The 19,348-nt window shown below is 47.1% G+C and overlaps 3 protein-coding genes and 1 long non-coding RNA gene across 7 annotated transcripts in view; 1 reads left to right on the top strand and 3 right to left on the bottom strand.

Moving 5' to 3' along the window:
* LOC310838313 overlaps positions 1-19,348 on the bottom strand; it is a 437,762-nt gene that overhangs the window by 85,047 nt on the left and 333,367 nt on the right. The gene's annotated exons all lie outside the window — the stretch shown is intronic.
* The window catches only part of LOC310837528 (uncharacterized protein), a 331,410-nt gene that overhangs the window by 263,499 nt on the left and 48,563 nt on the right, over positions 1-19,348 (bottom strand). The gene's annotated exons all lie outside the window — the stretch shown is intronic.
* LOC310837797 (zinc finger protein 311-like) lies at positions 87-9,702 on the bottom strand. Of its 4 annotated transcripts, none has more exons than XM_083724934.1 (6): positions 9,221-9,702; positions 6,858-6,982; positions 5,169-5,295; positions 2,729-2,824; positions 1,703-1,813; positions 87-1,067 (listed from the first exon to the last, which is right to left on the bottom strand). In XM_083724934.1, the coding sequence occupies exons 2-6, from the start codon at positions 6,930-6,932 to the stop codon at positions 403-405; spliced, it is 1,074 nt and encodes a 357-aa protein (XP_083581060.1). In that variant the 5' UTR covers positions 6,933-6,982; positions 9,221-9,702; the 3' UTR covers positions 87-402. The 4 variants fall into 4 exon arrangements, with proteins under 4 accessions (XP_083581060.1, XP_083581061.1, XP_083581062.1 ...); XM_083724935.1 differs by having other exon boundaries at positions 6,858-6,979; XM_083724936.1 differs by lacking the exon at positions 9,221-9,702 and adding an exon at positions 8,728-8,751 and having other exon boundaries at positions 6,858-6,979.
* On the top strand, positions 12,029-18,577 carry LOC310837348 (uncharacterized protein). Its single transcript, XM_083723789.1, has 3 exons — positions 12,029-12,092; positions 14,071-14,200; positions 15,588-18,577. Exons 1-3 carry the CDS (start codon positions 12,087-12,089, stop codon positions 17,606-17,608), a joined length of 2,157 nt encoding a protein of 718 aa, XP_083579915.1. The 5' UTR covers positions 12,029-12,086; the 3' UTR covers positions 17,609-18,577.

The following is a 19,348-nucleotide window of genomic DNA, read 5'->3' as shown; positions in this document are numbered from 1 at the left end:
GTACATAGCACCTCCCAGGGCCTGCCTAGCTGCACTCCCAAGGAGGCTAGCGCATGGTGTTTTAAAAACAACAACCAGTAAACAAATTTCAGTACAAAACCATCATGTATTTAATGCAAAAGTTCAGAAACCCCATAAAACCACCCAGTCAAACCTTCATAACGAAACCAGATTCCTGCCCCAGGAAGGGCTTGCTTTCAGCACCCAAGGCAAGCCCTGCTTTTGGCAGTGATCAATGCTGCTCTGGAACTTCATAGCAGAACCAAGCACAGTGGGGCACGGCCAACAGTCAAGGGTCCAAGGAACTGGAGTCCAATAACACATTGAGGGCCACAGCTTCCCCTTGCCCCTGTAAGACAGGAATGTCCTAAGTTAATGGCCGAGGTGGCCAGCCCATATCTCTCAGGTGGATTCTCTGATGTCCTGTAAGGTTCCGCCGCTCCCTGAAACTTTCCCTGATCCCAGAGAAGGCCCTGCCTTCTCCGCCAAGTGGGTCATCTGATGCTTGGAGAAACTCGACCTGTTGCTGAAGCTGCTCCGGCACTCCAGGCAAGAATAGGACTTGTTCCCTGTGTGGATCTTCTCGTGGGCCGTCAAGCTGGAGTGGTGCTTGAAGCTTGTCCCACACTCGGAGCACACATACGGCTTCTCGCCCGTGTGGATCCTCTGGTGGTTCTTCAGGTCGACGCGTTGGCCGAAGCTCCTCCCGCACTCGGAGCACTGGTACGGCCTCTCACCCGTGTGGACCCTCTGGTGGCGTGCCAGGATGGGCCTCGTGCTGTAACACTTCCAGCAAACCGGGCACCTGTGGAGCTTCTCCCTTGGAGGTTTCGTTTCCCGTGGGACGAGGAACGACTTCCACCGGTAAGTCCTCCCAGAATTGGTCCACACCTCTTCTCTTTCATCTATGAGGCCTCCAGAGACCTCACCTTTCTGCTCTAGTCTTCCCAAAGATTCCTCTTGTGTTCCCGGGTGCTCAGAACGGAGGAGTGGACCTTCAGCCTCGCCAAACATTATTCTATCGCACAAAGAGGATGGGGAGAGACAATCCTGGCTCCAAGACTCCTCTGCAGAAGGGAGAAGAGCAGATTGCACCTTACTTGTCTCAGGGGAAAGTTTAAAAGGGAAGCTATCTCTGCCTCAGAAGCATTCCCCACCCCCAAAAAAGTATCCTGCTCCCTTAGATAGCTCTTATTCAAAAAGCTCTTGGTAAGGATGACCAAGGGACACGGGTGGCACTGTGGGTTAAACCACAGAGCCTAGGCCTTGCGAATCTGAAGGCTGGCGGTTCGAATCCCCGCGACGGAGTGAGCTCCCGCTGCTCAGTCCCTGTTCCTGCCAACCTAGCAGTTTGAAAGCACGTCAAAATGCAAGTAGATCAATAGGTACCGCTCTGGCGGGAAGGTAGACAGCGTTTCCGTGCCCTGCTCTGGTTCGCAAGAAGCGGCTTAGTCCTGCTGGCCACATGACCCGGAAGCTGTACACCGGATCCCTCGGCCAATAAAGCGAGATGAGCTCCGCAACCCCAGAGTTGGCCACGACTGGACCTAATGGTCAGGGATCCCTTTACCTTTACTTTAAGGATGACCAAATGATCAAGGGGACAGATCAGCTCCCCTATGAGGAAAAATTGCAGAGTTTGGGGCTACATATGGACTTATCCCTTCTCGTTTCCCCCGTAATGTTTTTAATGGGCACTTACTTGAAAAAGAAACATTATTCTGGGATCTTCTCATGAAAGTCTTGTTGGCTTTGAAGGAATGATCTTCTGGCCAAAGAGGCTTCTGCTTGAACTCACTCGCCATCCCACCACCTTTTGGAAGAGAAGAACAAATATATTCACAAATGACAATTTAAAAACTTGTGAGACTGCACACACGCAGCACAACCATAGCTACTGGCTTCCGAAGCAGGTGGCCATTGTTGGGAATGGTTAGATTAATTCATGGAAGAAGATAGGTTTATAAGCCATGGCAGCTAAATGGAACTTCCTTGTTCCAAGGCAGGCTATCTCCAAATGCCGTAAGTACGTCAACAATACGGCCAGGACTGTGGGTAGTGACGTCATCCAGCCAAGATGGCTCTCTACTCCTTTCTTTCCTTATATTCCAGCACCAAATGAACTGAATTAACACCTTTCCACTCACAACGGCACCGAGAATAAAGGTTTGTGGCTTCTGATACAACTCAGAAGTCTCAAGGATCTAAAGAAAAGGACTTGCGCTCTAATTTTGAATCCTGAGACTCACTTCTGTCAGCGGAGGGGGAGACCAACCAGGCAGCTGTCAATACAGCTCCAAAGAACAGAAAAGGCAGGAAACTCAGTTTAGATGTGATGCCTGCTCTTAGAGTTAAACTCTAGCTCAGATACACAAGAATACTGCTCTCTCTATGGAGCAGAAATAAAAAATATTTCAAGACAGGTCGCTGATTAAAAAAACCATTAATTGAGCAAAAGATCAGAGCATATAGAATAAAAACCACTGTCATCAGACCAGCAATAAACTATATGCCTGAGGCTGATGGAAGATGTAGTGCAAAACATTTAGACAGCACCGGGTTGGAAAGGCTGATATAGATATACATATTTTTAAAAACCAACCAACCCACCAGCCCTGAGATACATGTTTTCTGGCTTTACATCTATCTTGTCAGGAAAAGTGTTCAGGAAATCTGACTGAACTAGGAAGATTCAAGCTTGCTGGCCACGTTCTTTGAACGGCATTACCTGAAAGTCTCTCCATTTCCTTGGAGTCCTGTACACAGAGATTGTTGGTGCCTTTGGGCCCGGAAATGAGGGTCAGCTTGGGAAATAAACATCCTCCTTCAGAGGGGAAGACAAAAATACAAGTGGAATTAGGATTTTTTTTTTTTAAAAAATGATATTTATTAAAATTTCCAATAACAACATGTAAATACAAACAACAACAACAAAAACATACATAAACAAAAAACAACAAGTATAATTTCGAGCCTTATTTTCTCAACCTATTTTCCCCGACTTCCTCATACCTCCCCGTTCTGTATTCTATTTTCATTATCCAATCAGTAAATCCATTCCCTTATTTCCCAAAGTTTTTTGATCAATTCCATTCCTTTTCTTAGTCAACATCTCTGAACACCATATTATTTTTCAATCCATGTCATTCTAGCCTTCATTAATTTTATAATATTTGTTAAGATAATCTATAAATTGCTTCCACTCTTCTTCCACTGTCTCTTTCTCCTGGTCTCGGATTCTGGTCTCGGATTAGGAAAAATTTACTCCTTCTGACACGCTTCTCCATACCAACCTAGGTCCTAACCAGACCCTGAGATCATCTTTTGGGGCCCTTCTTCGTGTGCCTCCTCCACGAGAAATCCAGAGGGTGGCAGCACGAGAACAGGGCCTTTTCTGCAGGGGGACATTGACCTGGCGCCTTCATTATACACCTTTCAGCGCCAGGCAAAAATGTTCCTCTTCAACCAGGCCTGTGGCTGATTAACATTCTGTGTCCTTTTAAATGTGTTTTGTGGGAAGGAGGGATATTGGTTTATTTCAGTTTTCATTCTCGTTTTTATTATGCATTTCGTGTTTTTATTTTGTATTTTTATGCTGTGAACTTGCCCGAGACCTTCGTATGAAAAGGTGGTATACAAAATGAAAAAATGAATAAAGGAATAAATGCAGCTCCCAGAATTCTTTGGGGGAAGAATTCTTATGCTAAAGGGGCATAAGGGTAAAGGTAAAGGGACCCCTGACCATTAGGTCCAGTCATGGACGACTCTGGGGTTGCGGCGCTCATCTTGCTTTCTTGGCCAAGGGAGCCGGCGTACAGCTTCCGGGTCATGTGGCCAGCATGACTAAGCCGCTTCTGGAGAACCAGAGCAGCGCATGGAAACGCCGTTCACCTTCCCACCACAGCGGTACCTATTTATCTACTTGCACTGGTGTGCTTTCAAACTGCTAGGTTAGCAGGAGCAGGGACTGAGCAATGGGAGCTCACTCCATTGTGGGGATTCAAACCACCAACCTTCTGATCAGCAAGTCCTAGGCTCTGTGGTTTAACCCACAGCGCCACCCGTGTCCCAGGCTAAAGGGGCATAAGAATGCTTTAAATGTATGGTGACGATGTGAACTTTTGACAGGGAGCCTTTCCAAACCCTAAATTGATCCTGGGGCCTTCTGTATGCATGCCTGAATTGATTTATTTTGGTCCCTGACCAGAGAACAACATATACAGTCAAACCTTGGATCCTGAACACCTTGATACTCGGATGTTTTGGCTCCCGAACACCGCAAACCCAGAAGTGAGTGTTCTGGTTTGCGAATGTTCTTTGGAACCCGAATGTCCCATAGGGCTTCCGTGGCTTCCGATTGGTTGCAGGAGCTTCCTACAGCCAATCAGAAGCTGCGCTTTGGTTTCCAAATGTTTTGAAAGTCGAACGGACTTCCGGAATGGATTCCGTTTGACTTCCAAGGTACGACTGTACTACAACAGAGAACATACAAACCTAAATAGATTAAAATTAAGCTCTATGAGTTAATACACGATAAATAATTCAAACTGCTAAAATATAGAAGTTAAAGCTAAAATTGCTAATTTAAAACATATTAAGAAATTGGCGGTTAGATTCATTCAACCTTGTCTCTCTATAGCAGCAGCAGAAAATTTAGCCACTTTTAAGGTAATCTCCAGTTCCCTGTCCTCTATTAAGTATTTCAAGTAATAATCATCAGTTCTGCTTGGGGTTTGCTGCATGATTTGAGCAATAAATACAGTGGTACCTCGGGTTAAGTACTTAATTCGTTCCAGAGGTCCGTTCTTAACCTGAAACTGTTCTTAACCTGAAGCACCACTTTAGCTAATGGGGCCTCCTGCTGCTGCCGCACCGCCAGAGCACAATTTCTGTTCTCATCCTGAAGCAAAGTTCTTAACCTGAGGTACTATTTCTGGGTTAGCGGAGTCTGTAACCTGAAGCGTCTGTAACCCGAGGTACCACTGTATAGAGCGTGTAACCTTGTAATAGTGACAATGTATGCAAAGCAAGTGCTCTAGCCACTGAGCTATGGCCCTTTCCTTACTCAAACTGAGAGATGGGAAAAGTAGAGCTATTATATGCTTTCCTAGAGCCCTTCCCAAGCCCTCTCAACACCGTTTATTGAGCAGCAAAGAAGGGATGCATACCCAGAGAGGCCCAGTTGAAGTTGTTCTCTACCATGACATCTATATAGAGAGCTCTTTGGTCCGGATCCAAAAGGGCCCATTCTTCCTCACTGAAGTGGATCGCTACGTCCTGAAAGGTCACCAAAACCTGGAAAGAAGACACAATAACTTCAGAAGTGGCTTCATCCGAAGTCAGGTCATTGATCCGCCTAGTTCAGCAGTTTATAGACTGACCAACCAGAGGATCTCCAGGGCCCCAGGCAAGGAAATTGCATAGGACAGAGTCAGACCATCGGTCCATCTATTATCTATGCCAGGGGTAGTCCACAAGGTGCCCAGTTGACATTTTGCTGCACTACAAATCCCATCATCCCTGTCCATTGGCCATGCTGGCTGGGGCTGATGGGAGCTGGAGTCCAAAAACAAATCCAGAGGCCACCACAATAGCTACCCCTGATCAATGCTAACTGGGTTTCAAGACAGGGCTTTTCCTGGGACGTTCTACATACAAAAGAGGTGCTCTACAATTGAGCTATATATCCCTTCCCCAAAGGACTTGACGCCTTCGCACAAGCCACACAGTCGATCCATCTAATTAATTTCATTTATTCAATTTACAGTCGCACCTCGGAAGTCGAACGCCTTGCGAGTTGAATGTTTTGGCTCCCAAACGCCGCAAACCCGGAAGTGAGCGTTCCGGATTGCGAACGTTCTTTGGAACCCGAATGTCCAATGCAGCTTATGCAGCTTCCAATTGGCTGCAAGAGAGCTTTCTGCAGCCAATCGGAAGCCGCACCTTGGTTTCCGAACGTTTTGGAAGTCGAACAGAATTCCGGAACGGGTTCCGTTTGACTTCCGAGGTACCACTGTATATGCCGCCCTATACCCGGAGGTCTCAGTGCAGTTCACAGAACAAGATCAAAATCTAAAACCACAAAACATATAATCAAAATAAAAACAACAGCCCAATAACCCCCTCCCCCCACATTTTTAAAGGGCATAAGGTAAAGGTAAAGGGACCCCTGACCATTAGGTCCAGTCGTGGCCGACTCTGGGGTTGTGGGACTCATCTCACTTTACTGGTCAAGGGAGCCAGCGTACAGTTTCTGGGTCATGTGGCCAGCATGACTAAGCCGCTTCTGGCGAACCAGAGCAGCGCATGGAAATGCCGTTTACCTTCCCGCTGGAGCGGTACCTAGTTATCTACTTGTACTTTGAAATGCTTTCGAACTGCTAGGTTGGCAGGAGCAGGGACCAAGCAACGGGAGCTCACCCCGTCATGGGATTCGAACCACCGGCCTGCTGATCGGCAAGTCCTAGGCTCTGTGTTTTAACCCACAGTGCAGGATGTCTAATTAAGTATTTTCTACACTGATTGGGAGAGAATCTCCAGGTTTTTGGGTAGGGGCCTTACCAGCTTTATCTGAAGATGGCAGTGATTGTTTATGGGAGACTCTCAAACAAAGTACTGTACTTGTGTTATAAAATCCAACACATTCCCACTGCTCCTCTAACGAATTAAGTTCTTAACCCGAGGTACCACTGTAGAATCAAAATCCAACAATTCCCATCTCTCCTCTAACTACTACACCTCACTGTCTCTCCATAGAGCTTCTCAGGAGCAGCAGGTGGGGCTAAGGCCACCTTTCATACTGAAGCGAAGGGAAATTGGTAGGTTGTCGCCCCAGAGCCAGTTGTCCCCTTGCCCACCTGAGCTGGAACCAGAGCAATTGTTGCCACAGCAGCAGGAAGAGGGGCTGGCCCAGAAAGCGTCAGGGATGCCATCCTTCCAAATGCGGTGGTGAAAATGGGTTCGTTCCAGTGGTTGAGCGCTGCTGAAAGAAACAGAAGGGAGACAGCAGGAGAGGTAAGCCTCGAGCATTGCTACAAAAGGGAATGAGGAAGGTGGAAGAGGCAAGTCTAAAATATTGTCATAAAAGGGATTGGGGTCAGCAGAAGAGACAAGCTGCAAAAGTGAACCATGATGGTGGAAGAGGCAAGCCTGAAATATTGCCATGAAATAGGAATGGGGACAACAGAAGAGGCAAGCTGCAGAAGTGAACCAGGATGGTAGAAGAGGCAAGCCTCTGTTTTTCTGGCTCACACAGGTATCTTAGGAACCCATGACCTTGTAACTTTCTCCACACATCCTCCGAACCACACCTGGGTCACATGCCCACAATTTATTCAACTCTCGACACAAACAGCGAGGTGTCATCCTGAATGGCGATTTACAGTATTTATGCCATGCCATTTTAATATTTCAAATGTCCCTACAGATTCTTGGCTCTCTTGCATTTGCAAATCCTCTAAGTAACCCTCCAGAACCCCCCATTTCTTTTCAACAGAGCTATTAAGCATGTTTTAATAAAATGCCTTAAAATCAGAATTATAGCATTACAAGGGATCCAAAGGGATCCCAACCCTCTGCAATGTCATGTATGTCTGCCTGCTCATTCCCCAATCCTGTAAACCCACAATAAGCCTACCATTCTCTCAGAGGCTGCCTCCTCGCAGTGCTCCTGTGCTTTTGACAGCTTCATAACAGGCAGAAATGCTTCAGGTGGTGCTTTCCCCCAACATATAGAAACAGTGAGCACTTTCTGTTTTTTAAAAAATTTAGAGCTGCAAACTCCACCTTCCCCAAATTCTGGAAGTTTTGCCGCAGAGGTCCCATCAGCCCTGGTTGGCGTGGAGGTTGAGGGGAGTTGTAGCGCCATCTGGGACTGATGGGAGTTGTAGTCCAAAACATTTAGAGAGTGTACCAAGTTGGGGGAGCTTTCTCTAAATCCATTTCTTTGCAAAGTGAATTATGGTTGCCACATTTGTTCTGGCATGGCAAAGTCACTCTGTGCTGGTTTGTTTAGCAATTTGGTTTAAGAATACAGTGGTACCTCGGGTTAAGTACTTAATTCGTTCCAGAGGTCCGTTCTTAACCTGAAACTGTTCTTAACCTGAAGCACCACTTTAGCTAATGGGGCCTCCTGCTGCCGCCGCGCCGCCAGGGCACGATTTCTGTTCCCATCCTGAAGCAAAGTTCTTAACTCGAGGTACTATTTCTGGTGCTGGAGGAGACTCCTGAGAGTCCCATGGACTGCAAAAGATCAAACCGATCCATTCTTAAGGAAATCAGCCCTGAGTGCTCACTGGAAGGACAGATCCTGAAGCTGAGGCTCCAGGACTTTGGCCACCTCATAAGAAGAGAAGACTCCCTGGAAAAGACCCTGATGTTGGGAAAGATGGAGGGCGCAAGGAGAAGGGGACAACAGAGGAGGAGATGGTGGGACAGTGTTCTTGAAACTACAAACATGAGTCTGACCAAACTGCGGGAGGCAGTGGAAGACAGGAGTGCCTGGCGTGCTCTGGTCCATGGCGTCACGAAGAGTCAGACACGACTAAACAACAACAACTATTTCTGGGTTAGTGGAGTCTGTAACCTGAAGCGTATGTAACCCGAGGTACCACTGTAAAAGGAAAACTCCCCTGCCTAGATCCAGGTTTGGGGCACCAACTGCAGCTTCCTGAAGGCATGCAGAATTAGGAAATTGAGAGTAGAACAACGCCTGCCACCTGGGCTCACCAAAACCTCAAATGAATCCAGCGAGATTTGCTCCACTTTTGCTTGCCTCGCTCTTATTTCATAGAATGACAGAATCATAGAGTTAGAAGGGTTCTCAAGGATCATCCAAACCAACGCCCTACAGTGCAGGAATCTCAAAACGCTGCCCCCCTCCCAATTTGAAACCGTAAAAGAGACCCTGCTTAGGTTTGCAAATGTGCCAGCAGCAGTCAATTGTTTAGTCCCAGGCTAGAACCTGCGGACTTCAGCATCGCCCAGCCCTGCAAGTTGCAAGGCGATAAAGGAGAGCTGTTCCCGGCTCACGTGCAGAGCGCTGTTCGATTCCCACCCACGTCTCGCTCGCGAGTGAGCCTTGCATGGGGGGGGGGGGGAGACTTTCGGGGATGATGGGGATTACAGAAAAGAGATCTCCCGCTCCCTTAAAAACAACCCTCCGCTCTGTGATCTGCCCCGCCTGCCCGGTGCCCGATCCCTTTCTCTCCCCAGGATCTACCTCCGCTTCCTTCCTCGCCCCTCGTGGCGCAGGGCAGCGGGCGTCTTGCTCCACGCAAAGTCTCCCCGGGGTTGGCCTCCGCCTGCTGCCTGGCTACCCTCGGGGAAATCGAGACCCCAAAGGAGCTGGAAGAGGAAGAGGAGAAGAAGTCACCGAAGCCCCGAGCCGCTCTGTTATGGATGAGATTCCTGCATTGCAGGGGGTTGGGCTAGATGACCACCAGGGATCCCCGCTCCCAAATCTACAGTTCTGTGCCCCGCTTAAAACAGCTGCTTCAGGCTTCCGGCTCCCAGCTTCCGCCTCATCTTTGGCCATCCTGCTTCCGGAGAGGGGAGTTGGCTGGAGGAGGAGGAGCGCAGGAGCTCCCTTGCCACCGATCTCTGAATGCTTTCCAAGCCGCAGCTCAGAGCAGCGCCGCCTATCTCCTGCGCATAAGCGTGAACCTCTGGAAGGGACCCCTGGGCATCATCCAGTCCAGCCCGCTGCGATGCAGGAATATGCAGCTAACCCTAACCCTAACCCTAACCTCTTGCAACCTTCGCATGATCAGCACCATGCTCTAAGCGGCGGAGCTATCCTCTACCTCGCCGGCTGTTTTTTGGCTGGTTCCTGGGAGGGGATTTGGTGAGTCCAGAGGCAGGGAGTCCCAAAGTGTAGGTGCCGCCACACTAAAAGATTAATTTCCTTAATCCAGTTCACCAATAATTTATTTATTTTTTAAAATATTCATTAAAGTTTTCAAGGTTAATACATTATAACAGAAAAAAGAAGAAAAAACAGAAATTCAAAAATACAAGAATTAAAAACAATTTAAAAACAAGGAAAAACAAAAAGAACACGTATAAATTCAATTTGCATATTTTCTTTTACCTTACTTTCCAGACCTCCTCACACCACCCTTTCTTATATTCCAATTCAAATTGTTTGTTCAGCAAATCCTCACCATTAGGTCTTTTACTTATTTCAAATCCTTATTTTCTATCTCTTAAGCATTACAGCTGAAAACCACTTAGTTACTATCCAACATCACTCTAGCATTCCTTAATTTTACAGTGTTTCTGCAAATAGTCTTTAAACTTCTTCCAGTTTTCTTCCACCGACTCTTTTCCCTGGTCTCGGATTCTGCCGGTCATTTCTGCCAATCTCATGTAATCGATCATCTTCATCTGCCATTCTTCCACAGTGGGTAGATCTTGTGTCTTCCCACCAATAATTTATTAGGGACTCTCCATCACTAGCTGCAAACTGTGGTTGCAGGTGAAAAATATAAGAACTCCTTTACCAGGCCCAGCTCTTGAATGTTCTCAGCCAGGACACTGAGGTCCAGCGCCGAGGGCCTTCTGGCGGTTCCCTCATTGCGAGAAGTGAGGTTACAGGGAACCAGACAGAGGGCCTTCTTGGTAGTGGCACCTGCCCTATGGAACACCCTCCCTTCAGATCTATCCTATCTTTAAAAGACATCTGAACGCAGCCCTGTTTCGGGAAGTTTTTAATATTTAATGCTGTACTGTTTTTAACATTTGATTGGGAGCTCCCCAGAGTGGCTGGGGAGACTCAGCCAGATGGGCGGGGTATAAATAAATTATTATTATTATTATTATTATTCTCTCGACTTCAATCTGTCAGTGATTCCTTATCTGAGATACCTGTGTGACAGGGGGTTGGACTAGAGGACCTTCGGAGAGTCCCATTCGAAACACTACTATGATTCTGTACAATCATCTCAGCTGTACTCTTACATTTGTATAGAAGGGAACTATTTATGGCAGCATATTGGAGATGTAATAAAGATAATGCTTTTTCGATACATATGTTTATGCAATATCCTATGCTTATGAAGTTTTGGGAGAAAGTCCCTGATTGTTATATTATAAATATTACTTTTTTTGGCACGGGGGGGTAGTACTGTCAGAGGATAACATTATTTTAAATTACGTTGGATTTGACAACCTGTCAACGTAAATGGTTTTGCTGTGCCCTCGCTACAGCTAAAAGACTTGAGTCAGTGGAATGATAAATCTATAGTCGCCCTTTATTCTGACAACTCTTGCAACAGACAGACAGATAGCTTATAGACACAGATTGTGTCTGGACAAATAGAATGACATTTGGAATACATTTATAAAAAAACAACAGTGGGTTAAATAGATAGGTAGATAGATAGATAATTTATTATAGTTGGCGACCAGCTTATAAAACACACTTGGAGGTACAATCCCAGAAAGAAAACAAACAGTTAAAACAATGTACAACAATAAATTATAAATTTATAAATGCGATAAACATATGGACACTTAAAACTTTAAGATAAGCTACCGCATAGATATGACCCAGAGTCACCCATGGAACCGAGTTTGGGGATTTTCTTCACGAACTAGTTTGAGTCGGGGGATGGTCTGCGCCTACAGATCTGTACACAGTGGGTTGCAAATAAATGTATATGTATTAGAATAATAATTTCACTCATATACCTTTGTATTATGGAATTATAGTGGTTGTTTCTTTTAATGCTCTTTTTCCTTTTTTCGCGTTATTTTGCTCAATCGAAATGTTTTCAATCAAACAGAATTAAAATAAATAAACCAGCAGCAACATCATACTAAGCGAACACTCAAGGCAAAGCTCCATGGTGCTGATGGGAGGGCACCAGCTTGGGGAAGGCTGCATCGTGGCATCTTACGTTGGCAGCCTTTCAGCTGTCACAAGACTCTGAAAATGCTTCTCCCACCCCACCGCCTTCTCCGCCTCCCGTTAAAAGGGTTAAGGAGAGCGAGCCTTCGTTCCTAGAGAGGCCGCGAGAGCCTCTTCCGGCTTCGCTCAACCTTGGCTGGAGGACCCGAGAGAGCAGGGCAGCTGGTGGGCGGTGATGTCGGTGAGTGTGAAAAGCGCCCGCTTTCGGGTTCAGCAGAGCCCTTCGTCAGGCTGGAGGCTAAGCAGAGCAAGGGGCAGAGGAGAGAGGAGAGGGGTGGGGAAAAGGCCCTGGCGATGTTGCAGCCACAAAGCCCGCATTTAATGCACTTAATCCCAGTTTTCTATGGGGAGGAGACTGCAAGCTCAGTTAGGTAAGGGCGTAGTAGTTTGCTCTGCAGGTTTCAGGTTACACCGAGGGCTGCTGGGAGAAAAGAGAACACAATGGCTGGCCCCTCGTTTGTTTTAAAATTTATATATATATAATAGATAAATAAAACTGACTTGTCTCCACAGCCCCAGATGGAAATCTGCAATCTCCTCCAACACTCCCTCTTAAAGCTGTTACTAAATACTATATTTTTATATACCTGTTGTTTTGTCCATGGAGTTTGGTTTTGACCAAACTGCGGGAGGCAGTGGAAGACAGGAGTGCCTGGCGTGCTCTGGTCCATGGGGTCACGAAGAGTCAGACACGACTAAACGACAACAACAAATACTATATTTAATAACGCGCACCTTCTTGTTTGCTTAGCAGCCAGTCTCTTGACAGCAAGAAGCGGAAAAGTTGGCCTCTGTTTTCCGATATTTTGGTTGTTGTGTCCAAATCGATGCCTTGCTATGAGGATCATTTGAGACTCGCTATTTTTGAGTGTTTGGGGGATTCGGTCACATTGGCACAGCCAATAGAGGTTTCCCAACTGACGTTACCGGCTCAAACCACAGCAAAATCTTGACAGTGCAGAGAGGAAGCAGCAAAGTCATCAATTTTCTCAACTGAAATTGAAGTTTTTTTGTGGGGACGGGGCGGGAACGCAGATGAAAACACAGACTATAATAATTCAACAGCAACAACAATCTCTTCTTAAGATTTGGAAACATGCATGTTGCTGAATATTGACCTTATTCTTTGTTTCCATTTGGCAGAAGCATTCCCCATGAAGAATATTGATTTATGATTATACCCTGCAGAGAGAGGATAATATTTTCAGGCAATGCATTGATTTTTGGAGGGAACAAGTACTTGGAGTGCTTCTGGCTCAGCCCCGTTTTTTACTTCAGTGTCTGCTGAGCTGAGAAATGTGTCCGCCTGGGTCTCCAACTACAGTCTGTATTAGCAGGACTGAAGCAGAAGGGGGTTCAGTGCACCTGGAATCAGAGAAAGGAAGAGAAAAGGGCCTTTCTGTCGACGTGATCAAGATTACTAGGAAATTCTATCAAAGACGGAGTGCTCCAGGCATATTATGAAAAAGATCTTAAAATAGATGATGAGAGGATTATAATTTTAAAAGAGGTCTTGAAGAAGAGAGAGGATTACAGTGGTACCTCGGGTTACATATGCTTCAGGTTACATACGCTTCAGGTTACAGAATCCACTAACCCAGAAATAGTACCTTGGGTTAAGAACTTTGCTTGAGGATGAGAATCATGCTCCGGTGGCATGGCAGCAGCAGGAGGCCCCATTAGCTAAAGTGGTGCTTCAGGTTAAGAACAGTTTCAGGTTAAGAATGGACCTCTGGAACGAGTTAAGTACTTAACCTGAGGTACCACTGCATAAATTTTTGACAGAGGCCCTTTAAAAGAAAAATATATGCTTCAAATGGGAATTCCCTGATGGGATTTTCTTTACTTATAAAGGCAAAAAACAGAGGTGTGTAGATTTAGATAGAACTATACGGGGAAACAGATTCAAAAGAAGGGAAATTACCAATTGCTTTTTTTTTAATATGGTGTCCAATCTCCCCTCCCATCAGGGCAAGAGGGTCTTTCAACAGTCAAAGCTTTCCCCAAAGGATGCTGGGAACTGTAGTTTGTTAAGCATCCTCAGAGTTCGTAGGAGTCCCCTCCCCATATTCTCCTCACAGAGCTATAATTCTCAGAGTGGTCCTCTCTCCTTTTCTGCAGCTCCTTACTGAACAAGATCTCTGCTGCTCTGTTGCTAGGTTCTGAGTCCACAGAAGCAAGAAAAAATGAATCTCCCTGAGACAGAGGACGCTCTTCAAGACACTTGGCAGGGATTGCTCTTCCAGGATATCAAGCAAGAGGCCGATGATGGAGTTGCCACCTTCTCAGGCAAGGATCCTCTTTGCTTGATTTGCCCTCTCATCCTATCCTGGGCCTCCCCCCCCCCAATTTGACCCCAAAGGATCAGTATCGACCACTTTGGGAAACTGTGCTCTAGAGATGGGGAACGATAGACATTCTGCTGTTAATCACCATGATTATTGGTCATTTATAGATCTAATCTCCATTAATTTAGAGTCACACATACCTTGCTTGGTTTGTTTTTAAAGCCGGAGATTATTTAATTATTTGATGTATTTATTATCCCACCTTTCTACCATGGCAGCTTACAGGTCAGTACAGTCAAACTTCGGCTCCTGAACGGCTCTGTTTTCAAACGTTTTAGCTCCCGAATGCTGAAAACCTGGTAGTAAATGCTCCGGTTTTCTAATGTTTTTCGGAAGCCAATTGTCCGACGCGGCTTCCGCTTGAGTGCAGGAAGCTCTTGCAACCAATCGGAAGCTGCACCTCAGTTGTCAGATGTTTCGGAAGCCAAACAGGCTTCCAGAATGGATTATGTTCAACAACCTGAGGTTTGACTGTATCAAATACAAAGAAGTAAAACTATCCTGACAGGAAACAATAGTTAAAAGCACATTGAAACACATTTAAAACCAGCCTTAAGATGCAGTTTGCCCTGACAGCGGCCTGGTGGTCTGCATCACCCGCACCTTGGTTTTCAAAAGCCTGGATGAATATGAAGGCCTTAGGATAACAAAAAGGAAGGCAGTTTAACATCTCCTGAGAGGGAATTCCACAGTATGGGGGCTGCCACAGAAAAGGCTCTGTGCTTCTGACAGAGAGAATGGCCTCACCTGAGGATATTAGCACCCAGGTAAGTTCGTATAAGGGACTTGCCGATCGTCAGGTCGGCGGTTCGAATCCCCGTGGCGGGGTGCGCTCCCATTGCTCGGTCCCAGCGTCTGCCAACCTAGCAGTTCGAAAGCACCCCCAGGAGGTGCAAGTAGATAAATAGGGACCGCTTACTAGCAGGAAGGTAAATGGTGTTTCTGTGTGCTGCTCTGGTGCCGGTTCGCCAGAGCAGCTTTGTCACGCTGGCCATGTGACCCGGAAGTGTCTTCGGACAGCGCTGGCCCCTGGCCTCTTAAGTGAGATGGGCGCGCAACCCCAGAGTCGGACACGACTGGCCCGTACGGGCAGGGGTACCTTTACCTTTACCTTTAAGTTCGTATAGGAAGATATGATGTTTCAGGTGGGGCTTCCAAGCAGGTTGCAGTAGTCTAACTGGGATGTAATTCAGGCATGTGGCACCGTCGCTGTTTCCATGCAGCTGTTCCTAGTGTAGAGTCAGAGCTTGCTTGCTTCCTTTCTCTGTCCCCCCATCTCTCTCTCAAAAAAAAAGACGCACATTGCAATTCTGTTCTTATTCCAGCAGGTGATGAGTGGATGTGTGGGAATGAGCCAAATCAGGCTGGAAATCCTACGGAAATGGAACCACATGCGATGCTACTGAGAGGAGCGGAACAGAATTTATCTTGGAGCCCCAATCTGGGAGATGAAGCCTCTGAGAGCCAGCAGGGAAACTGCCTAGCAGAAGAGGAGGACAACTTGATTGATCACCAGGGCAGGTACGAGGAACTGGAGGACAGAATATTACAGCAGGGTCTCCCCGAGGATGAGCACGAAAAAGGACCCCTTGGGTGTGTAGAAGTCTTAAGGGAGACGTCTGATCTTCTCGCACATGGAATAATCCAAGCCAACAGGGCTCTGTTCAAATGCCCAGATTGTGGCCAAAACTTTAACAGTAGATCGGTCCTCATTAAACATCAGAGGATCCACACGGGAGAGAAGCCGTTCAAATGCTCCGTTTGTGGGAAGGGCTTCCGCCAACACTCTCACCTTGTTAACCACGAGAGAATCCACACCGGAGAGAAACCGTACAGCTGTCCCAGCTGCGGGAAAAGCTTTGGTGACCCCTCGCACCTCATCAGGCACAAGAGGACCCACATGAGAGAGAGGCCGTACAAGTGCTTGGTGTGTGGAAAGAGTTTCTGCACAGGGAACGAGCTTCTCATGCATGAGAGAATCCACACGAGCGAGAAACCGTGCCAGTGCGCTGCCTGTGGGCAAAGCTTCACCAGGATGTCGGTCCTCATTAGCCACCAGAGGATGCATACAGGGGAGAAGCCACACAAATGCTCCGAGTGCGAGAAGTGCTTCCAATACAATTCGCAGCTCGCAAAACATCAGAGAATCCACACAGGAGAGAAGCCCTACGAATGCTCTGAGTGTGGGAAGTGCTTCCGGCAGCATTCCCAGCTCGTGAACCACCAGGGCATCCACACGGGCGAGAAGCCCTACAAATGCCCTGAGTGCGGGAAGTGCTTCCGGCAGCAGTCACAACTTGTGAAACACCAGAGAATCCACACGGGAGAGAAGCCCTACAAGTGCACGGAGTGCGGAAAATGCTTCCGGCAGCACTCTCAGCTCGGGAGCCACCAGAGAATCCACACAGGGGAGAGGCCATATGCATGTTCGGATTGTGGGAGGGCCTTCAGCGACCCGTCTCACCTCAACAGACACAAAAGAACCCATACCGGAGAAAAACCTTGCGAGTGCTCTGTTTGCGGGAAGAGCTTTAGCACCAGTGCCTATCTTACTACTCACATGAGAATCCACACAGGAGAGAGACCGTATCAGTGCTCAGAGTGTGGGAAAAGCTTCAACCACAATTCAGGTCTCCTTGCCCATGAGAGAATCCACAGGGGAGAGAAACCATATAAATGCCCGGAATGTGGCCAAAGCTTTAGCAGCAGATCAGTCCTCATTAAACATCAGAGAATCCACACGGGAGAGAAACCTTTCAAATGCTCCATTTGCGGGAAGGACTTCCGCCAGCACTCGCAGCTCATGAACCATGAGAGAACCCACACGGGGGAGAAACCCTTTAGCTGCCCCGACTGCGGGAAAAGCTTCGGAGACCCCTCGCACCTGATCAGGCACAAGAGGACCCATACACGAGACAGGCCATACAAATGCCTGGCCTGTGGGAAGAGTTTCTGCACAGGGAACGAGCTACTCGTGCACGAAAGGACCCACACAAGTGACAGGCCGTGTCAGTGCTCGGAATGCGGGAAGTGCTTCCGGAGGAGGTCGGCCCTTATCAGTCACCAGAGAATCCACACGGGAGAAAAGCCGTACAAATGCTCCGAGTGCGGGAAGTGCTTCCGAGAGCGCTCCCCACTTGTAAAACACCAGAGAATTCACACAGGGGAGAAACCGTACACGTGTCTGGAGTGTGGGAAATGCTTCCGTCAGCTCTCGCAGCTTGTGAACCACCGGAGAATCCACACGGGGGAGAGGCCCTTCGTGTGTCCCGAATGTGGGCGGAACTTCAGCGACCCCTCGCACCTCTTCAGGCACAAGAAAATCCACCTAGCACGAGAAACCTTGTAAAGGTTTGCATCATCTGCCTTCTTCCTCATCTGAGAATCCAAATCATTGAGTTAGGAGAGAAACCGTATCAGCAATCCGAGAGTGCAGGGTAAAAGCTTCAACCATGTTTATGGCTCCGCAGCAGAGAGAAACTGTACAAAGGCACAGATTGCAGGAAAAGCTTCCATGGTGGCTGACGGATCATTGCACACAGGAAAGCAAAAACAGTGCAGAAACAAGATTACGTGGGCAGATTTTTTTAGCCAGGCTGAGCTAATTTCTCACCAGAACAGGGTTGGTCTCAAAACTGTCCACCTCCAGCAAACACTTAAAAGGGCTGAAACTTACTTAGACCCACCAGCAACAAATGTGAGGCCCACCAGTCACAAGGTGCGAGGGCAGAGCCAGTCGCAAAATGGTGGCAGATCTGAGATGAAGTTCAGCACAATTAGCTGAAAACCACTTCTCCCTGATCTCAGTTTCTAAATTCTTTGCCTTAGCAATTTATTCGTAACAGAGTTCCACGGTTCAGCTTTCCTCAAGCTGTGAGCAGTATCATGGAAGAATCATGATAGCTTCATTTTAGGCAGAATTTTGCTCTAAGTGGAGACGTCAAATTATTTTATGTTTCTTTTCTCTCCATGCACCTCTCACAAGTACTTTTATTCATCTCCTGCTATTTCTTCTCCTTTCCTCCCTTCACCGTTCCCTATGCCCACCCCAAGCTGCCAGTTTCTTTCATTCCTCCTATTACATATTTCTTCCTTTTTCCCTTTCATTGCTATTCTCAGGTGTGTGGGGATTTCTTAGGGGGAGGGTGAAATATTATTATTGTTATTTGAAATACTAACCTTTGAATATCTGATTTCCCTCAATATTTCCTCTGGCCGTTTCCCTCCAGAGGAAGGAGATCTTCATTTCTTCCTGCTCCTCTAAATTTCTGTCTCCCAGGAAACTTGACCCGGTGTGCAATAAAATTATGGTGCTGATTATGGTGCTGACATTGGTCCAACAGTTCGGGAACCAGGCAGGCAAGTGAGGAGAAAGCACTAGAGTGGGTTGAGATTCCTGGCCCACTGTTTTAAGAAATACGGTTTGCCCATGGGCAAAAAAGCCAAGTTTAATGAACACCTGTTTACACACAGAACATAGGAATAGCCCGCTGGATCAAGCCAGGGGCCTATCTAGACCAGCATTCTGTTCTCACAGTGGCCAACCAGATGCCTCAATGGGAAGCTGGCCAGCAGGACTGATAAAACTGTCCCTAAATCAGTGGGTGGCACTGTGGTCTAAACCACTGAGCCTCTTGAGCTTGCCTAAGGTTGGTAGTTCGAATCCCCGTGACGGGGTGAGCTCCCGTTACTCTGCCCCAGCTCCTGCCAACCTAGCAGTTTGAAAGCACAATAGCACGAGTAGATAAATAGGTACCATTGTGGCGGGAAGGTAAACGGCTTTTCCGTGCGCACTGGCACTCGTCAGTGTCCTGTTGTGCCAGAAGCTGTTTAGTCATGCTGGCCATATGACCTGGAAAGCAGTCTGTGGACAAACAGCGGCTCTCTTGGCCTGAAAGCGGAAATGAGTGCTGCACCCAAAGTCAAATTCGACTGGACTTAACCAGAGGTCCTTTACCTTTACCCCAAATCAGCCATAAATTTATAAGCTAAAAAGGTGTGGGTTTTTGACTATTGCAGAATGGTAGGGCGTGTGAAAGTAAGATGCTGAGACTGTTGTGGGTCAAAATTGTAATAACTTGGGGTTGGA

This window comes from Podarcis gaigeae (assembly GCF_964106915.1).
Source record: "Podarcis gaigeae genome assembly, chromosome: 2".
NCBI classification, from domain to species: Eukaryota; Metazoa; Chordata; class Lepidosauria; order Squamata; family Lacertidae; genus Podarcis; species Podarcis gaigeae.
Note: the sequence above shows the minus strand (reverse complement) of the source record. Positions and strands in the feature narration are given on the sequence as shown.